General features: G+C 41.7%; 1 protein-coding gene across 1 annotated transcript in view; it reads right to left on the reverse strand.

The window, feature by feature from the left end:
• The window catches only part of CFTR (CF transmembrane conductance regulator), a 94135-nt gene extending 77000 nt beyond the window's left edge, over positions 1-17135 (reverse strand). The window contains exons 1-3 of the mRNA XM_074601815.1: positions 16956-17135; positions 3410-3520; positions 2019-2130 (exon numbers count right to left, since the gene is read on the reverse strand). Of these exons, the coding sequence (XP_074457916.1) occupies positions 2019-2130; positions 3410-3520; positions 16956-17008 (276 nt within the window). The 5' untranslated portion in view covers positions 17009-17135. The remainder of the gene's footprint in view (positions 1-2018; positions 2131-3409; positions 3521-16955) is intronic.
• Between the last annotated feature and the right edge of the window lie 3216 nt (positions 17136-20351).

Here is a 20351-nt window from a genome sequence, read left to right on the forward strand (position 1 = left end):
GATTTGCATTTTCTTTAGAGAATTTCTTCCTTTTTCTTTAGACCATTTTACTTTGTGACTTTCTGATTCTATTACTGATACTCATTTCCCCTGGACATGGTGTTAGAAGAGAAAGATGCACTTGGTTTTTCCATAATTCTTAGGGGAAAATCCAATCTGAAGTGAAATTGTAGTCCATTATTAATTACCCAAATCAAATCAACAGTGATCTAAACCAGAACATTTGCATTGTTAGCAGTCCAAATTAATACACTTAGGAATGTTTTACAGGACCCTAAAAAAATTTACCTATTTTGTAATCTGCAAGATCAGCCTGCCTTTTACACAGCCATGTAAACGGGAGAGACTCTGTGGAAGTTTATTAGGGTGGAACAATTTCAGCATAAAACTAGCAGAAGTCAGGCTCCAAATTCCATGCTTAACCTGAAAAACGCTCTTTGACTTGAAACGCTGCCCGATGCATTAAAACTTTACACCCTTAAAAAGTTCCCTTTTAATGCTGAAAAGTCTGCATGCAGTTAAGGACTTGTGTTTTAATTTTCACTACATTCTTATTTATGTTTAAACTGTTTTACACAAAATTATCAAAATTTGAGAGTTTAGGTGTCAATGTGGCTTCAGTTAGCATACATCTGGCATGGCTGACATAGAGCAGACTGTGATCTTTCTTCATCTACCTACTAGATCTACCTAGCTTAAAATTTCCCTTCTACAGAGGAGTGAGCAGCAAGTTCATGGGGTGATGACAAGTCACCACGCTACTCTCTTTCCGGCCTGGGAGAGGGGTCATTAGGGCGTGAAGGTTTGCATTTCTGTAACTCTGATGTTCTCTCAGAATAGTTCCTTGTGATACTTGATAGAAAGGTAAAAGAAAAGAGAGGTTTGGTTTTATAGCAAGCAACATGAACTTCAGGGACATTTTTGGGTGTTTTCCATAAATTCCCCTTACACACTGCTTCTGCCCAATCCATGACCTTGAAAGTACAGCTAAACTAGATCACATTCAACACTAATGCCAGTGGAATTAGTTCCTTTCTATATCAACCTTCTGAAAATAAAAATCTGCCCTAGAGCTCCATCTCACATCTGAAAACACTGACTATCTGAGTACATCTGACCACTTCTGGCCATTTGGGCTATTATAGCTGCAGTTTCTGATACCACAGAATTTTGAACAGAGAAACACAGAGCTTAATATCTCACTCTTACTACTAAATTGCAGAAACTTGAAAATAACATGGAAATTTAATGTGCATATTAGTTAACAGTAATTTTCAGATTTACAGTCTGGCTATCCAACACACCTAGTGAGACACCATCAATAACAAACTATTTTCACAGGTCCTAACCGCAGTGATAGGATTGTCAAACAGGTGGCATTTGCTAAATCAGGGTAATCCTAACTAATATGTTGGAAAGGTGATAAACATAATCAGTTCAGACTTTCACATCAAGTTCCTGATTATATCCTTTAGAGCGCTAACAGCACCAAGATCCAAGCATATTTCACACAGTTGCGGAATTGCTACCATTAATGAAGACAATTTGTTTATTGCATACATAAACCTGAATAAAACATTTAACTATGAAGCTGGCTGACAGTGACTTTGATAAAATTGACTGAATCATGTGAAATTGCACTGTCATTTGTTTTAATATAAGGGTAGAAAATTCTTTAGAAACTTCTTAAAAACTGTAACATGAGAAAATAATTACTTCAGTTCAGCAGTGATACAAAAATTCAGGTGCTCTACCTGTACTTGGTGAAGCATATGCCAGCACCTAGCACTACATGCATTTCAAAATTATTAATATGTATGTTTTAAATATATTAAGAAATTATCAGAAAATACTTTTTTTATGAAGGTCTACGAGTATCTCTCTGTATTTTTCATCTTTGCTTTATAAGCAATACACAGAGCAAAATCTGTAGCTATTCACAGGACTCTATTAATTTAGCAATCCCTAAGACTTGAATGGAACACTACAAGTTTACCAAAAAAAAGAACAAATCTTACCCCTAAATATAGCAATATTCCATAGAACATAAATTTCCAGAAAAAGCATCGCCGAAGAGCATTAATAAGTTTGGGTTTTTTCTTTGAAGTTGCCAGCTCTCTGTCCCACTCTCTGAAAAGGAACCGAAAAACAAGACCATTAAGTTGCCATGAGTAAATACATGGGTCTATGGCTCTGACATACTTCAATTCACTCAAGTATATCCAAGGAGATTTAGCTAAGGTGACTAATGAAAGAAAGCTTTGCAGAGACCCCAAAGACCTGGCCTTCATTGACTTGATAGATCAATAAAAGTTCAAGCCTAGTTCAGCCACATATTTGGCAGTTTTAAATACTCAGCCATACATCACCCCGCAGGCAACTAATTCATGAAAAGGACACATTGTATGTTTTAAAGAAACCTGCTGTACTTAAGACCAAAGCACAAATAATAGGCAAATAAATGTTTTGGAGCTCTTCCAGTCTGCAAAAAAGAAAACACCAACAAAGCATCAAAAATGTGACTTTTCTACTGCACAGCATTATTTTTAACCTGTGTTGCTAGGACAATAATTTTCTATTTGATAATAAATGCTGATCAGAAGCAATGCTAAATACAAAAAGCATGGTCAGTCAAAATTCAACTCGCAGATTAAAGCACTCCTAAGAACTTCCTCAGCTCTTTTCTCCATTTTTCAACAGAATATTAAATAACCAGAATATTCCATTTATAAACTATCAAAATGCATTAAGCATAACAATGTTCTCAATACTTTCTACCAGTTCTGAATACATATGTCACACTGCAATGAAGTTCAATTGGATTTGTACAACAGTGCAGACGTTAGCTGCCCTGGCACGCCAGGGAAAGCTACATGGGAGGCTAGGAAAGAGGGATTGGATTTAGGCACTTGTATCTAAGAGTTAGTCCGAAGCGTAGCCCAGTTTCTGAATTAGGACCCACTGAAACAGTGTAGAGAAGAGAGGAAGCCTAAATGGGGAAAGTCAGGGCATGACTTCTGCAGAAGCAAGTAGTCTTTTAACAGTGGTATCAAAGAAAATTAAGAATGTTATTCAGTTGAAGAAAAAAATAAAACAAGGTTTTACAAGGGTATTTTGGGAAGAAAGAATAGCAGAACAGGGAACTAACATTGACACTGTGAGTCTAGCCTCGCCAGTCAATGGACAGATGTCACAGGTACCTGTATATAGTAATTTAGAGCATCTAGGTGATACGTGTGCACCGAGGATGCCCCAAAGGACAACTGTGTGCTGAATGAGGACATGCTTGAGCAGTCAATGGGTGCAACCAGCTTGCACCCCACGCTATTTAAACATTTTATCAAACAGCTTTTTAATGAAAATTGCAGTGTGATTCCTGAAACAAAGTTACTCCATGAATGTTTCATACCTTTCTAGTTTTTCAGAAAGATTATCAGCAGAGTCCGCAGAAGGGATTTGATAAATATCTGACAGCTCCAACCGTCGTCTGTAACCCTTTCTCAAAATTGGTTTTGTCCATCTAAGCAGAAAAATAAAAAAATAAAATAAATTACCAGTTTCTGAAGTTAATCCTGGAATTGCATTGTCTCACCTTGAATATTTTGTTCAGAGCATCCAAGTATGTCTTTGTGCACACACACACACATACACATCCACACACAATATGACATAATATAGTGCAGCTCTGCATTATATTTACAAAACTATATTCACAAACATAACATTAAAAGAATAATTGCAAAACTGTTGCATTATATCAGTTTTGGGGTGGGATCATACCACGCATTTCCTATTCAGTCAGTGCCAGATAAATGAACAGGGGACTGAGACTTTTTTACTGTATTTCCAAATATGTGTTACGTCCATATAAATGAGTAATTAATCAGAACTATAGTAAATTGTATGTATAAGTTTCATTCCTATAAACCAGAAAATCTTAATATAGCTTGAGTGTTCCTTTGACAGCTTACATTGCAATAAGCATTTAACAACCGACAAGATCCTTCACAGGACTCCTCATAAGACCTTAGAGTCATAGAATCATAGAATCTTCATGGTTGGAAAGGACCTTTGAGATCATCGAGTCCAACCAAACAACCTACAATCTCTGCCACTAGAGCATGCCCTGAAGTGCCACATCTAGACGTTTCTTAAACACCTCTAGGGATGGTGACTCAACCACCTCCCTGGGCAGGCTGTTCCAGTGCCTGAACACTCTTTCAGTAAAGTAATTCTTCCTAATATCTAATCTAAACCTCCCCTGCTGCAGCTTCAGACCATTTCTTCTGGTCCTGTCATTATTCACTTGGGAGAAGAGGCCAACACCCACCTCCTTACAACCTCCTTTCAGGTAGTTGTAGAGAGCAATGAGGTCTCCCCTCTTCATTGCATGCATCACATGTAAATGTTTTCCTTTTTTCTTTTCAAATGTTATGTTTAAAAATTTAATATCAGTTTAAAGGGCATGCTGAATTAAGCCAAAGCAGGAAAAAACTCTAGAATGGCTACTCTGTCGAGAAACTATTTATAAGCCATTACTGATTTTATCAAACAATTTGGCTGCTGAAAGGCCTGTGTATCCCCAAGTGCCAACTTGTACAAAATTTTGCAGCAGGTTCTGTTCAGAAATCTTTTTGAAAGCACAGGACTAAAACAAAACATAAACAAGCAACACCGTAAGAACTAATGGTGTATTTTGAAACTATTTGAATTTCTGCTTTACTGACATTGATAAAAAAATATTTCCTTAAAAAAAAGAAATGCCTGCGAAAGAAGTAGCTTGTGGTTGATTGCCGTCATGCTTCCATATGTAAACACAGTTTGTAAAAAAAAAAAACACCTGCATGATTTATGATTATGATAAAAGTTATGATCTGCAAAACCTCGATCATTTCAGAAATTTTTGTTTTAAATTGTCTTTATAGACACCAGTTAACAAAATTGCAAAAGAAATGCATTAATGTTTCCCATGGTCACAAACACAAACAGCTTATTGGAAATGCTTACCCGTATGCCTGCAAGAACACGTATCATACACACAAAGTAATCCACATTCTCAATTGCAGCCTCTGATAGTGCAAAGTAGTTGATACAAATGTAAAAGAACATCGTTAGACACTACAGAAGTGCAAAAAGACCCTAACACAACAGTCAAAGCCTATTTGTGTGCAACTGTGTGCACAAACATGCACACTCTAACATTTACTTTAACAAAATTATGAATCATATGAGACACCACTCTATAATCCCCATAATTCAGTAAAGCACAAAGGTATTTCCCAAGAGAACAGTAGTATCACACCCACTGCAAAGAGAATGTGTTCTAAGAAATTAGAAGATTATCATTCATTTCTGCAATCATACTACGGTTTCAGATAAATCATTTGGGCTTTACCTCAGTCTTTGACACCACTGTAGCTGAGAAATAACATACAATTTGTGGTATGTTACAGCAAGGCAGCTAGGAAAGTCCACTTTGGAGAATCATTGGTAAAACATCCATAAACTTTATTAGTACTGGAAATAGAGGTCAATGTTTCCAGGGATGTAACAAAATGGATTAGAAGAAAACTTTTCATTTTAAAATAATACTATTACGTAAAATTGTTTGATGGCCACAACAAATCACAAGTCAGGCATTGAGTTGTATTTTGACATCTCCTGATGGCAGAAAGGACCAGTTGCTATTGGATTTGTGCACATCTTGCACAGAAAAGGCTAATCCCTGTCCTTCGGGAACAGAAGCTCTCATGGACTGGCTTCACCAGAAGTTCTGTATATGCAGATATTTTGGCAACGATAATATGAATACAAGTTATGGGACACTAAACCACTACTGCAGCTAATGCAAATAAGCAACACTACTTTCTAAGCTACCTCTTTAATTCCCAATACCGTAGCTAAGTAATAACCTTGCTGAGCCCCTTAGTAATGCTTTGAGACTGCAGTAAACAATTCCCAACTTGTCTTGACAAAAGAGAAGCACTTTATAATTTCAGGCCTCGTATGTTTTGGGAAAACATTTTTCTTTGCACTCTTTCCCTCCACACATTTGATTTTAGTTATACTTCTGATTAGCACCTACCCTGGCATTTTGCCACCACCTGAAGTAATAAAATGTGATGGCATTTAGAAAATAAGCAGAGAGCCTGTATTATCATTCGGGGAAGGCAGCATGCTTAGCAGATCTCCTGTACTCCCAGAAATGTCTCTTGTTCTGCTTGGCTTTTAACCAGGTGCACTTATCAGTGCTACATAAATTATGTGGTCCCTAAACCACCTTCCTCTCCCGCTTCAACAAGTTTGATACAGACTTAGTGCAGTCCTTGTCCTCATCTCTCTGCTCATCAGAGTAGCTGCAACTATGGTAGATGAACTCCTCCAGCCAGCTAAAGGAGCGCTGCTGACACCTTCCCCCAGGGACCTTCTAGTCTGCAGCCAGGTTCCAACCGCAAGCTGCTGGCAGGGCTTCCACAGAGATGTTCATCTCCCAGCTGCCCTGGACTTGCTCGGAAGTCCCACCCTGACTCGATCTGGCCAATTTGCGAGCTGTGCCAAGTGGCCTCAGGTTGGAGTGGTAATCGTGGGAGGAGCTGGCCTGTCACGTGCTGTTTGTCTCAAGGTAGATTTTCAACAGCTGCTTGGGTTGTGCTGTCAGTAACTGTGGGAGACAATATATATTTTATTAAAAGGAATATACTAGACCTAGAATACATAAATATATCCTAAAGCCAACCTTTTGCCAAATGCCAATAGCATCCAGTTTACCATTATGCTCCGGATTCTTTGCAAAGTTTGGAAATGCAAAATGACTATAAATTTATTTTAACTGGCAATATAATCTGTAGTTATCAACATTTCTTTATCACCAGGTAATGCAGCTCAGTCAGAGTCTGTCAATGAATATGGCTCTTCTATTTTTTGGCTTACTAGAAACAATTTGCGAGTATTAATAATGAGTTTTTTCTTCTTGTGGTTGCTGAGGAGAAATTTCTTTTGAAAGGAAGAGAGCAAGAAGGAAGGGAAACAGAATGGCTTTACAGCATTACGTTAGCAAATGCCACCGGATTACTGGCGGGCATTTAATGAACTCTTTCACAGAGAAACCTGTAGTGCTGTCAGAGTTTTGCCACTAACTAGGAATGTTATTATGGGTACACACACATGAAACCCAGCAGGGGACAAGTTTCAAGGGTGTACAGTAGGAAAGAAAAGAAGGAAAACAAGTTCCACCTCTATTATTGATTGCCTGTAGCAAAAAATACCTTGTGAGCTTGATATGTAAATATCATATACAAAACACACTGTTTTAACTTCTCTTTTGGTAGATTTCTAATGACCGTTTCTTTGTCATTCACTTTAGCAATATATAATAGATTTCTTACCACAGCTATTTCTTTCTCCAGCATGTTCAGCCTCATCCCACGCGAGCAAATTGTATCAGTAGGACAGATGTCTTTGGCTTTCCAGAAAGTATTAACAGAGACTGTTAACTTGTCAATAGGATTTGACTCTCCCTTAAGGCTGCTTTGCATGTCACTGAAGACAGAAGGAGCCTCTGTGTTGCTAAGCCAACTGCCCAGATCTTCCTCCCAGGAGCAGGGATTCCCTGGCTCCATCAGGCCCTTCAGGTCAAGAAGCACTGGGTGCTGGGACAGTGACAGAGCAGTAGGGATGGGCTATCCGAGGCCTGCAATGCAGAGCAGCTTTCCGGCAAGGGTCCCTGGTCAGGCTGGAACCATTTCAACAGGTGTCCTGTGCACAACATAGCAATATCTACTGAGCAGTGCAAAGGCGATCGCGGCTTCACTCCCTTCTCTTACAAAGCATTGATACCTGTGCACAATATAGTTAGGCATAGCGCTTGCAGCTCCCAAGGAACTGGACCTGACTCTTGACGGAGACAGAGCAAGAAAAGTGCCTCTAGCTTTATCTTATCCCTTCTTTTAACAGTTAAGGGGAGGGAGGGCAGAGAACATAACCAAGCCATGATTATGATGTTTTGGAGCCTAAGTTTTACAAGGTGTTTGTACAGCCACAAATTCCTACTGACTGCAGGAAGAGACTGAGGTACCACGTAGATCTCAGCCATTCCCAAAGGGTCAAACCAGACCAGATTCTGTCAGAGACTTTGCACTTCCATCCTCTCCCAGAAGATATCCATCACTCTGGCAGCAGAACAAATTGTAAACTGTTGCTTGCTTTATACTGGAGGTGGCAGCTCTACTACACTCGAAACTGTTTCTCCAGAAAAGCCCTCCAGAGGAGCCCTCTTCTCTGAGCACCCTGCAACGCAGCCGTAAAGGGTGACCCTAACTCTGCAGGATCCTTGCTAACAGATGGGACAAGTCAACGCACCCACAGAGAACAACTGCCAGGCACCACAGCCTAATTCCTGCGCCTTGGTCACCCTCAACAAAGTGGTGTTGCAGTTATTTTGTTTCAAATGCTGAAAAAGCTTGTTATATAATCTGAAAACTGTAATAAACCTTTAGCAATTTCCCCTTTAAAAAACAAACAAATGCAACACTGAGCTTAATATTTACAAATAATTACTGCAGGGCTTCAACAACTGAAGGTAAAAGCAGACACTACTAATTTCTGCTTTTTTGTTGTTTTCCTGCAGATCACAAAAATTAAGATTTAAATTTCCTCACTAATAAACAATTCTTCCCTGTGAGGTGTTATTTGACATGGAAAATATTTAGCTGCATCAACTCTGCCACTAGCTGTGAGCAGCACCATTTTAAGGACAATCAATGTTCTGCTGAAACCCCAGGATTTCAATAGCGAATCTTAATTAGGATTACTCCACAACAATTCTTGGGGAAGGCTGGCTTTTTTATGCCCAGTTTTTGCAAAGTGACACTTATTCCGATTATTATCTACTCTGTAAATGCTATTCGAGATTCAGATTTTGAGCAGAAATTCAATACTTTTTGCTTACAGTTAGTAAGATAGTCAAAGTATTCTGGTTTGCAGAAGTATTGAAAGCTATTTTTGAGAGAAAACAAAGCATAATTGGGGGTACAAAGATATTTAAATTGTGTGAGATGCAAGGACAGAATACATTCCATTTATTAAATCTGTCAATTGTTTAGATACCACAGTCAAGTGTAATATATGCCTCAAATATTTCTTTAACAAAACTATCAAAATAAGAGTGGTGATGATGTGCTAAGAACCGTGTTTGCAAGGCAGTTTCAGCACATACCTACAGTGTGACTGTAGGACGTTTCTTCATCTTCACTCTTTTTCTCAGTTATATATCCCATAGCAAGAATAAGAGAAAGACATTTCTTTCTCCTAGTCTTTTGAAAGACCAAGGAACATTGCAGAAAATTTGCATCAGCAAAACTATTGTAGAGCTGTGCTATTCATGATTGAACTGAATTTTAAAATCTCTCACATGTGTCACTGATGTGATAGCAACAAATTTCACCCAATTTAGCATTCCACTGTCTTAGCCATGCTTTTATAGATACATTTCATAAAAAATTGGCATAAAAAAGTTGCATAGCAGGTGCAATGGCACTTTCCAAATCTGTAATTTGTTCCAACCACAGTGACTGATATGTCACCAGGTATAAAAACCTTCATAAACAGGTGAATACATTTGCAGCAGTTCAAACACGGGAAGGGGAAAGTGGGAAGATTTTTATTTTTATTTTCTTTAAATACCAAGTATTAAAGTGTAAATCGCCACTACAATAATATGTAATTAATCCTGAATGAGAGGCTGCTTCTCCTACTGCTCTATGCCATCTTCCCTGTATCCTCATATTTGATGCTGCTACTCCTTGGCCTGACCCTTGCAAGTTAATGAGAAAATGTCTCATATTTTCTGATTTCCAAAATGATCTTGCGCTTTGAGCAAAGCAACATTGGTATTTTTTTTGTTTTGTTTTCTTTGTATTTGTTACCTCTGGAGAAATAAAAGCATCCCAGATTTCATAGATTAATCTTAAACTGAGTTAAATTGAAACAAGTTAAAGTGAAATACCAGATTGACTCCAATACAATAAAGTTCATAACCTTTATTTTAAAAGTTGAAAAAAAAAGTTTATCAAAAGATAAATACCAAAATTAAAACATGGGAATATACCAGAAACCAAGTACATTTCCCAGGTGTCACTTAGGATTTTCTCCTAAGGCACAACCTTGCCCACGGAGTCAAGGCATTAGTACTGCAGCAGGCCACCCCAAGCACCGCCTTTCAGGATCGATCCCCTCCCCGCCTACCCTCTCCCGAAGGAAGGATGCTTAGCCATATCTGACAGGTAGGAGGGTTCTAGTTTCAAGGGAAAAACAATGCCGTTTAAAAATATGTCTTAAAAGCCTACTTATTCTCTCCTAATTTGAGGAGCTTCATGACAATGTAGCCTTTGTTTAGCTACTTGCTGACTGTGAAAATGCTCATGCAGATCCTTTTGCTTATATGAGCGGGAGTGATATGTAAACACAGCCTGTGAGCTCTTGCTCATCTCACCCAGAAATACTCCCTCTCTCATAGAAGGCAGTGGAATTGCATCTACAAGTTTACATTGCAAAATTTTGCAATGTGTATCACTAAAGTCTTCTTATATGCTACACTTTAATTTGATCTTTGATTTATTTATTTTAGAGGACATAATGTGACACGTTATTACCCAGATGTCAGGTTGGCACCATCCTGCCCCCACAACCACTATACCTACATATCTATGCTACAAAGCATGGGAGAAAGAAATAATAAAAAAATTTTAAAAAAGAAAAAGAGAAAATGGCAACCTGTGGAACTCTCCTGCAGTAAGTCACACTATTCTCACTAGTTTGAAAATTAGCATATTCAAAAAGACTAGATATTCAGAGACTGAGACTCTTTTGTATGAAAGAGGTGATAATTGTTCACTGTAGAAATATTCTGACGTAACTTTGTCACACAAGAAATACTCCTGTGTGATTAAAGTCCAGGAGAGGAGATCTCAGGCAGTCTGCACTGACTCCATCACGTGTTCCTGGACAAATCACAATCCTTGTACACCCCACTTTCTTCTCTACAGAACTAATAAAGAAACTTCTTTTTTAGCTCATCCTTTGTGCTATCTACTTAGACTTTAAAATCTTCAAAACACATTTCCTTATCAAATATTTTCCAGTCTTTAGTAGAGTAGACTTCAAATTTCTGTTAGGGCATTTAGAAGCCTCTATAATGCAGACAATAAAACTACTTTCCATGTCATTACCTGCAGTATTAAAAAATAATTCAAGGATTTGGATGGATTATTTTCTATCCCACCAAAATCAAATAAGCATGGAGGAGAATAAAAAGGTACAGGGAGGTCTGCAAATCTTTCAAATGCTTGATAATTTCATTTTGAACATCAAGATGGTAAGTCTTCCTCCTGTAGGATGCAAAGAAGCTCTCTATGTATTTCAGAAACCCAGATGCAACTTCATACAGGCAACTGTGCTTTAGAGATATAAAGCAGCCAGAGAAGGGCACTGTGCTATGCAGGGTTTGCACTTCTGCTTGTCAGACCAAAGATGCAGTATCAGGTTGAGTCAAGGACACAATTTAGCTTTATTAGAGGAGGTATTCACGTGACTGAAATTATTTCGGAGTAGGAGAATCAGCATCCTTTCTCCAGTTCACTTCAAGTTTCATATTTTACCTTGGAAATATTAACAGAAGTCAAATTTTCAAAGGACTCCAAAACTTGGATGCACATCTTTAAACCATCTTGGGGCTGACTTTCAGAAGTACTGAAAGCTTGCTGTTTCAAACAGGTCTGAAGGGCTGACAGACAAACAGGTCTCCAAGGACCACTTGTGGCAACAGATAAATGATCAGGCAGCCTCATGGGGACAGAATCTGTGCTGCAGCTGCAGCTGTGCTTGGTTATAACTAACAGCCAGGATTTATGATTACCTGGGACCAGTGAAAGGTGGGTTCTCAGGTCTTGACCCATAAAGGGCCTTAAGAATATACAATAAGAAATTTGCCTTGTAGAAGTATCTAAGCCAGCTGTCCCAGCAACTGAGCCATCACTCTGTGCAATTCAACCTACCTGCTCGTAGCTGCCAACATACACAGAGGCTCCCTACTCAGAGAGGAAAGATGAGCAAGGTGCTACAGCTAGGTATTGATAGGGGACGCTCCAAATATATGTTGGATATGACAATTTCCAGACATCTGCCCTCCAGAGTGAAATTTATAGACAGGAGTTATGTCTTTAAGCTTCCTATACAATACCTGGGATTTTTAGGAACTCATGACAGTTTCAGGGGAAGTTCTGAGGACAAATGTATACATTAAATACCAAACTTCTTCAGGAAAATAGGCACATAAATCCTTCTCTATTCAGGAATCAAAATCCTAAGTACCCTCTTGGTATTAAATCCTAAGATACATAGTTCAAGGATAGAGCAGGAACTGCCTAGGGCAGGTCTGGCTTTAATTCCTTTCTCTGAAGGGATTCAAACTAATTCTCATGAGAAAGCCTATTCAAACCAGAAACTATCTTGGTCAATGCACTCTCAAACTTGCAATTAAGACTGAATTAAGCTAGAAAGAGTGAAAGAATAACCATGACTGTAGCTCATGGGCTAAGTACTTTCAAAACTTAAGTCCTGGATACTGTTATCCACCCTAAAAGTTTCATAAAAAGTGCCCTCAGAACAGAAATAAGGACTTGCAAACAAGTTTCTTACCCAGTAGACTACAGAGTCATCCTTGCTCTTATGCTACAAAAAGATTAGCTGAGCAGAGATAGATAACTAAAACACACTAAAACACCTTCACTACCGTGCACTGGTAACACTGGTCCTACTGCCCAGAAGTGGTAAGGTGTAGAATTGAATTTCTTTTCCTACCACTCCCAGCACGCACAAAGCAAAAGAAGGAATCCAACATTTATCCCCTACATGCTAAATTGCGCTTGAAACCACTGGACAGCAGTATAAAAAGGTGGCAGGTTACTTTTTTCTCTGGTTTGGGAAGAAAGAAGCAACTAGAGCAGGTCTGATGGACTGATCCCACTAGAGGACATAGCACAAAAACTGGCTTAGTTTGTATTTCTCATGTGGATTTAATAATGAATCAGGCACTGAACTACTTGGTCCTGCCCAGACAGTTGTTACATTTGGTACTTACCGAAGCAAAAGTATACGCTTAGAGAGTTGGACAGGAGCACAAGGATTGCTTTTGATGAACTTGTATTTAAATATCTAAATTTGCATTTTAAAAAAAATATATCACAATTGTCCCAAAGTTGCAACCTTTTCTGAAACTCCAAGAGTAACTCTGTGTTCCAGTACCCAGCTAAAAATTAATTACTTTATTAACTTGCCTTAATAAAACCATAATAATACTACCTGATCTCAGTTAATTTATAATAAAAACTAGGTGATTGCAAAGTACTCTGATGTTGTTTGCTACAAAAGGTATGACCTGGACCCTGCAAAACTCCAAGAACATAAATAACTGTTACAAAGACAAAAGTGAAGCTTCACAATGAATATGAAGGTAAGCATATGACCATCTGACTGCCTCTGCATAAACTCTGTTTTCTTTAAGCAAGATAAAAAGTTGACAGTTCCCAGATAAATGTCTTGCATGTGGTTGGGAACAAAAGGGATCAACTCTGAAAATGTAATAAGGAAAATAAAACAAAACACAAAAGAAACCCTGAAATCCCAAACAATTAGTATTTAGTTTTTGATAAGTGTCATCCTAATGGAAGACCTCACACCACTTGTCTTCACACTTTATTTCTTAACCACCAAAACCCAGTTTCTAAACAAAAATTGTTCAAATTTTAGGATGAAAGTTGATTTCTAATGTCTAAATAGTTTATATTGTGACCACACCAAGCAATTCTCTTTCTTTGGCCACCAGTGTTGATAATCTTGGAAATCCAAAAAAAGGGTAAGATCTTCCCTAAGATACTACTCCTTGTATACACATGACAGTTTCTCACTTTTTGGCATAAAGAATTAAAAAAAAATGTACAAACAACACTGAAACATGTCTAAACTACTCACTTATGAGCAAGGAGCTTCATTCTGACTTTATCACATTTAAACCTACCCCTCCAGACCAAACAGGACACATTATGAAGCAATAAAACCTTGCTAATAGGTTTACAGACATCAGTATCAAGACGCTGATAAGAACTTGTACTATCTTAAATAATAATATTACACTTATCAGCAAGATTTCATGAATAATAGCAATTAATACTTTAGCATCACTTCTGTTAATGCGACCTTCAACCTATTGCTTTATATTCAGATTGATACTTCACACATAATTGCACAGGAGCCTCCTGTAAAAGTTACTTCACTGAAGCATTCTGCAATGTTGTACCTAAAGGCAACTATTTCATCATCATTGGAAAGAGCAATCTTTTTCCATACACACCTTTTTGGTTTAGATTTTTTTTAAAAGAAAGAATCGTAACTTATTTCAGATATAACGCTGTTGAGTTCTGTCTCACAAGTTTTCATGGAAGTAAAGCATGTTCTAAAACGTAGACGTGTCCTGGAGTGCTTTACTAAACACAATCAGTATCAGAAACCAATGATGTGTGTACATTCAGTTAAACACTGACAGTATATTCTGACATCTTAGAAAACCTTGTTCCAATCTCACTCACTAATCACTACGTTGTGGATGTTTCCAGTTGAGTGGACAGGTCTCTTGTTACTGATACATAGCAAATGCTTCTGACTTTGTAAAGCTCATCAGAAATATTATTCCTCAAAGTGTTGTGAAATTCTTATACCTTGATGACTCTTTGCTCTATAACTTACCTTTTAATAATCTTTAGCATTGATCGAGATCTACTTCTGATGAGGCAGAAACTGAAGAAGTCCTTGAAGATTGAAGTGATGCATTTTAAAACAAGCTAACATGTTTCAGTGCTATAAGTAATGAATGTTTTTAAAATATTTATTTATTTATTTTTTAAAGAAAGACACCCTTGCTGCCAATTTTGATGCAATGCATTTTCTTATCTTGTGGCTTTCACTTTTGGGACCTTTTCAATTATTTCATATAATATTTGTGAAGAAACAAAAACATTCACAGTGTATGGGGTAAAATGCAACTAAGCAGAGACTTACTCACAGAAACATCATTCCTAAAGTATTAGAATCATATTAGACACTTTATAGATGTACACATACAATTTTGGCTGTTCTTACCCAGTGAACTGAATGTTTACATTAAAAGCCTGATTTTTCCATGAAACAATGTTACTATAAAGTTTTGTAAAGAAATTTCTCTGCTCTAGTTAATATTCATCATAATAATCTCTTTAATGTTATGTACTTAATTATTACCTCTTCAGTTACAGCCAGATAGCTGGTACAATATAACGTATCACGCATGATAAACATGATTCAAACGTCATTTAATGGACTTAAACACTTTGGTCTTAAAAGACCAGGTCAGACCAAAGGACAGTTAATTATGCACTTAATGAGCATGAACTGCATCTGATTTCTGCCATGGGAACTTTAACTAAGGTAGGAATCAAAAGTATATTTGCTTTATGTTATTGGGTTTTTTCTTGACACCTTCAGCAACACAGTTTCTAGGAGAGCACTACTCTGATAGAAGCTTTACAAATCAATAAAATGAAACAGAACAAGTGGCTCCTTGAGCAATGCAGTTAATATGCAGCATTATTTCCTACACATATGTACCTTATATTTGACAGGAGCACTGACTGAAACTTCTTGGAGAATTTGTAAAGGCTTACACTCCCATCATTCACACTGCCTGGCTCTAACAGCATTTGAGAACAGGTATGGCTTCTTTCCCACTGCAGGACACCTCTAGGATCCTCACCTTTACCTGGATGTTTGTAAAACTTTAGGAACTGGTTATGTTTGGGATCCTTCCCTGCTGTCACACCTGGCTAAAATGAGCCAAAGTGGGGGAGGCAGGCAGAGTGATTCACGCAGACCCACTTCCCTTAAGAAACTTTAAAAAAAAAAGCCCAGGCCAACCTGCCGGAAAGGAAAGCTATCCCAAAAGGATTACAAAGTGAGTTAAAAGCCCTCAGTTGCTCAGGCAGAGACCTCATGCCAATGTTATGGTTTTACATCACATGTTTCCATTTCAGTCACCATGTTCACATCTTACACAAGATTTCCTCCCTCCCCTCCCTACTGTGTGAAAGACCCTCAAGTAACAAAAGGGGGAACCAGCACCCTGGCAAAAGCAGGGGTGTGTGGGGCAAAGCCAGAAAGATTATCTGCTATTTCCAGTTGGCAGTGTCATTTCTAGCAGTGTCATATAAAACATGTTCAGGCTTCTATATTGTCTTATAAAGTACATTGTGCCCAAGTGTTGGTATTGGCTCCTTCTTCTCTTTTCATTTGAAGATGTGAGAAAGAAAAGGCGCCAGGGCCTTTGCTTGCAAGAGAACACTTTCAAGGCTTACAAGGAACTATTTCCAGTAAGATCTTACATTACACTCACACACTGAGCAAATGCTGAACATCCGAAAAGCCAAACGTAAGGAATCCTTGCTCTGAGAGCACTTCTCCTCTGAACCCCCCACTCCACCCCACCCCCCCGGCCCATTCTCACAGTTTGCAGTGAAATAACAGATTAACTAGTTGAGCAATTTACCAAAGGTTGCTCAAATTATGTCATAAATTCATCTGTACAGGTCCAGCGAGGGTTTATGACACCTGACAGACAAAGCCCATTCTTGGTGCTAAAACCCCAGCAACAACAACGACAACAACAAAAAAAGAGAGATCTCATCATTCGGCAGCAAGCGAGACTCCCACCGCTCTCCCCACAGACCTTTCCAGAGCTAACTGGCGCCCAGCGCTCGGCCCCCTTCTCCGCCGAGACGGGGGGGGGAAAGGAGGAGCCCCCGCTGAGACCCCCGGCACCGTCACTGCCCGCCCCTGCTGCCCCGCCGTGTCCCGGCCGCGCCGGGGGCTCCCACCTGAAGAAAAGTTTGGAGAAGATGTTCGCCTTCTCCAGGGGGGACCTCTGCATGGTGGCCGGAGCTGCGGTGCGGTGCGGTGCCGCTAATCGCTGACGCCTGGCTGGCCCGCTCCGCTCCCGCGGCTCTCCCACCTTATCCGCTCGGCCGGCTCTGATGTCACCGCCGGCCTCCTGCCCCTGCCCCTCTCCCCGCCTCTGCTTTGCCCAGGTTCAAAAGCGGGAGGGCTGGGGCCCCGTCCCCGCACACTGTCTGCGCCGCCGCCGCCTCCTCCCCCGCCTCCCCGCCGCGCCCGGCACCGCGCACGGGGCGCGCCCTGCGGCTCCCCCCGCGGCCGCCCGCACCCTCCCCTCCCCGGCCGCCCTCTCCTCCCCGACGGCTTTCGGCCAGTCCGCTACCTCCTCCTGCTCGCCCCGCGCCGGGTCCGCAACCTTCCCCCACCAGCACTAAGCCCCTCGCCCCACCAGGGGCCGTGGGGAAGAAGCCACCCCTCCGGACGAGCCCTCGGCTCCCGCTCCGGGGCAGCGGGGACCGCGCAGTGAGGAGACCCCCCCGCGGGGCGCGGAGACACCCTCGCCCTCCCGAGCGCGCAGCTCGCCACAGCAGAGTCTGCCCCAGCCCATCGGCCGTCGGCTCGCAACGCCCCCCCCCCCCCCCCCCGAGACCCACGGGAGGCGAAGCCGGGTTTAGCGGGGTTTGGCTGGGGGGGCCCGAGCCAGAAGCCCCCGTAACATAGACACCCCCCGGCTGCCCCTACACCTGTGCGCGGTCCCGCGGGAGAGCGGAGGGGGCAGAGGGCGGAGGGTGAGCCGAGGGGAGAATAAATGTGAACGGCAAGCGCAGTAGTACCCACTTTAAAATCCACTTGCTTCAGTTTGTCAAGTTTTCTGGCAGGCAGACAGCTACCTGCACCGGGAGGAATGGGAACTATTGGGAACTATGGGTATATCCTTAGGAAGTTTAGCCCAAACACCCAGTTTTAACACAAAAGCTGTTTCTGAAGCGTTGTACACATGCCGTACAAACAAAATCAACGCTTTCAGAGTGCACAGTAGAAAGCATGTTTAAAAGAAAACAAAGCTGACAAGAAGCAGGAATAAGAACTTGTGATTTAATTCTGTACAAGACTTCATTTTATTTAATACTTTAATGTGATATTTGCAGACTCCAGTTTCCTTTCACTTCTGTAACTTAAAAAAAATATGGATGGAAAAGGTCACGCTTTCCTATGCAGGCAGCTGTTCCCCTCTTACATCGGCTCCGTAAAGAGGCAAATGCACTTCTCTATGTGCTTACAGACTGCGCTACAATTTAACCAGCTGTTACTCTTTGCAAACTTTGCAGACATTTTTTATTTCACCGCTTCTCACTACACCCCACTGTGTTTTCATAAAGAATTTCTCTTTGCCTTGGCAATTCTCCCTCGCACAGTGCGGATAGCTAAGAAGTGCCCTCTTACCCTGTCACCGCACCGGGCTCCTTTGTGTCTCAGACCTCCCTTGGATCCTTCCCGATTCTGCTTTATTAATGACAAAACCAGTAAGAAACACGGGACAGGCAGGACTCCAGGAAACTGTCCGCACTTTATCATGTCCTCAGACAATGCGTAGAGGCAGGGCTAAATTCGCGCGGGCTCCGGGACAGCAGCCCGGAGCCCTTCGGCATCCTGCCACCTAGTGGAGCCGCACACGGGGAGGCAGCCCGCAGCCCGCACCGCACACCACCGCAGCCCGCACACCACCGCACCGCAATCCGCAGCCCGCACTGCACACCACCGCACCGCGCACCACACACCACCGCACCGCAGCCCGCACCGCAGCCCGCACCGCACCGCACGGCAGCCTGCACTGCACGCCACGGAACCCCCACAACCGCCGCACCACACACTACTGCACGCCGTGCCGCACACCACCGCACTGCACACCACCGCAGCCCGCACGGCACCGCGGCCGCAGGGAGGGGGCAGGACTAGCCCCTCAGGGCGTTCAGGGAGGCATCCGGTGGTCACAGCCGGTCACAGCTCCCCCAGCCCCGCAGGGGTCAGTGATCAGGATGCTCAAGTAGGAACTCATCTGAGTATTCAGATCCCTGCTCTGCCGGACCCCGGGGAAAGGCTGCGATCCCACATGCTTCATCCACCTCTGACGAAGTTCTTTGGGTAGGCCCTGGCATACAGATCACCCAAGTTTCCAAAATTCTTTCACTTCATTAGAAAATGCGGTGACTGGAGTTAAATCCAGTTGGCGGCTGGTCACAAGTGTTGCTCCCCAGGGCTCAGTACTGGGGCCAGTTCTCTTTAATATCTTTATTAACAACCTGGATGAGGGGATCGAGTGCACCCTCAGAATGTCTGCAGACGACACAAGGCTGGGCAGGAGTGTTGATCTGCTTGAGGGCAGGAAGGCTCTACAGAGGGATCTGGACAGGCTGGATCAATGGGCTGAGGCCAACTGTATGAGCTTCAACAAGGCCAAGTGCTGGGCCCTGCACTTGGGTCACAACAACCCCATGCAGCACCACAGACTTGGGGAGGAGCGGCTGGAGAGCTGCCCCATGAAAAAGGACCTGGGGGTGTTGGTCGAGAGTCAGCTGAATATAAGCCAGCAGTGTGCCCAGGTGGCCAAGGCAGCCAACAGCATCCTGGCTTGTATCAGAAAGAGTGTGGCCAGCAGCACCAGGGAAGTGATTGTGCCCCTGTACTCAGCACTGGTGAGGCCACACCTCGAGTACTGGGTCCAGTTTTGCGCCCCTCACTACAAGACAGACACTGAAGTGCTGGAGTGGGTCCAGAGAAGGGCAGTGAAGCTGGTGAGGGGTCTGGAGCACAAGTCTTGTGAGGAGCAGCTGAGGGAGCTGGGGTTGTTCAGTCTGGAGAAAAGGAGGCTGAGGGGAGACCTTATCGCTCTCTACAACTACCTGACAGGAGGCTGTAGCGAGGTGGGGATCAGTCTCTTCTGCCAAGTAAGAAGCGACAGCACAAGAGGAAACAGCCTCAAGTTGCGCCAGGGGAGGTTTAGACTGGATATTAGGAAAAATTTCTTCATCAAAAGGGTTGTCAAGCATCGGAAAAGGCTGTCCAAGGAAGTGGTTGAGTCATCATCCCTGGAGGTATTCAAAAGACAGGTAGATGTGGTGCTTAGTGATATGGTTTAGTGGTGGACTTGGCAGTGCTAGGTTAACAGTCTTTTCCAACCTAAATGATTCCATAATTCTATGAAAATGGTGAAATGCTAATTTAAAGACAGACTGGAAACAGTGTTTTCTGAGCAATACACACACATACACACACCCTTCTTCATGCTCTTTCCCTTTCTAGCCTTCAGATCTCTGGTGCAGGTGAATAAGGCAGAAACTGAGCATGGGATTAGATTTTTTTGTAATTTACATTAGAAAGTG

Source organism: Larus michahellis, chromosome 1 (assembly GCF_964199755.1).
Source record: "Larus michahellis chromosome 1, bLarMic1.1, whole genome shotgun sequence".
Classification (NCBI taxonomy): domain Eukaryota; kingdom Metazoa; phylum Chordata; class Aves; order Charadriiformes; family Laridae; genus Larus; species Larus michahellis.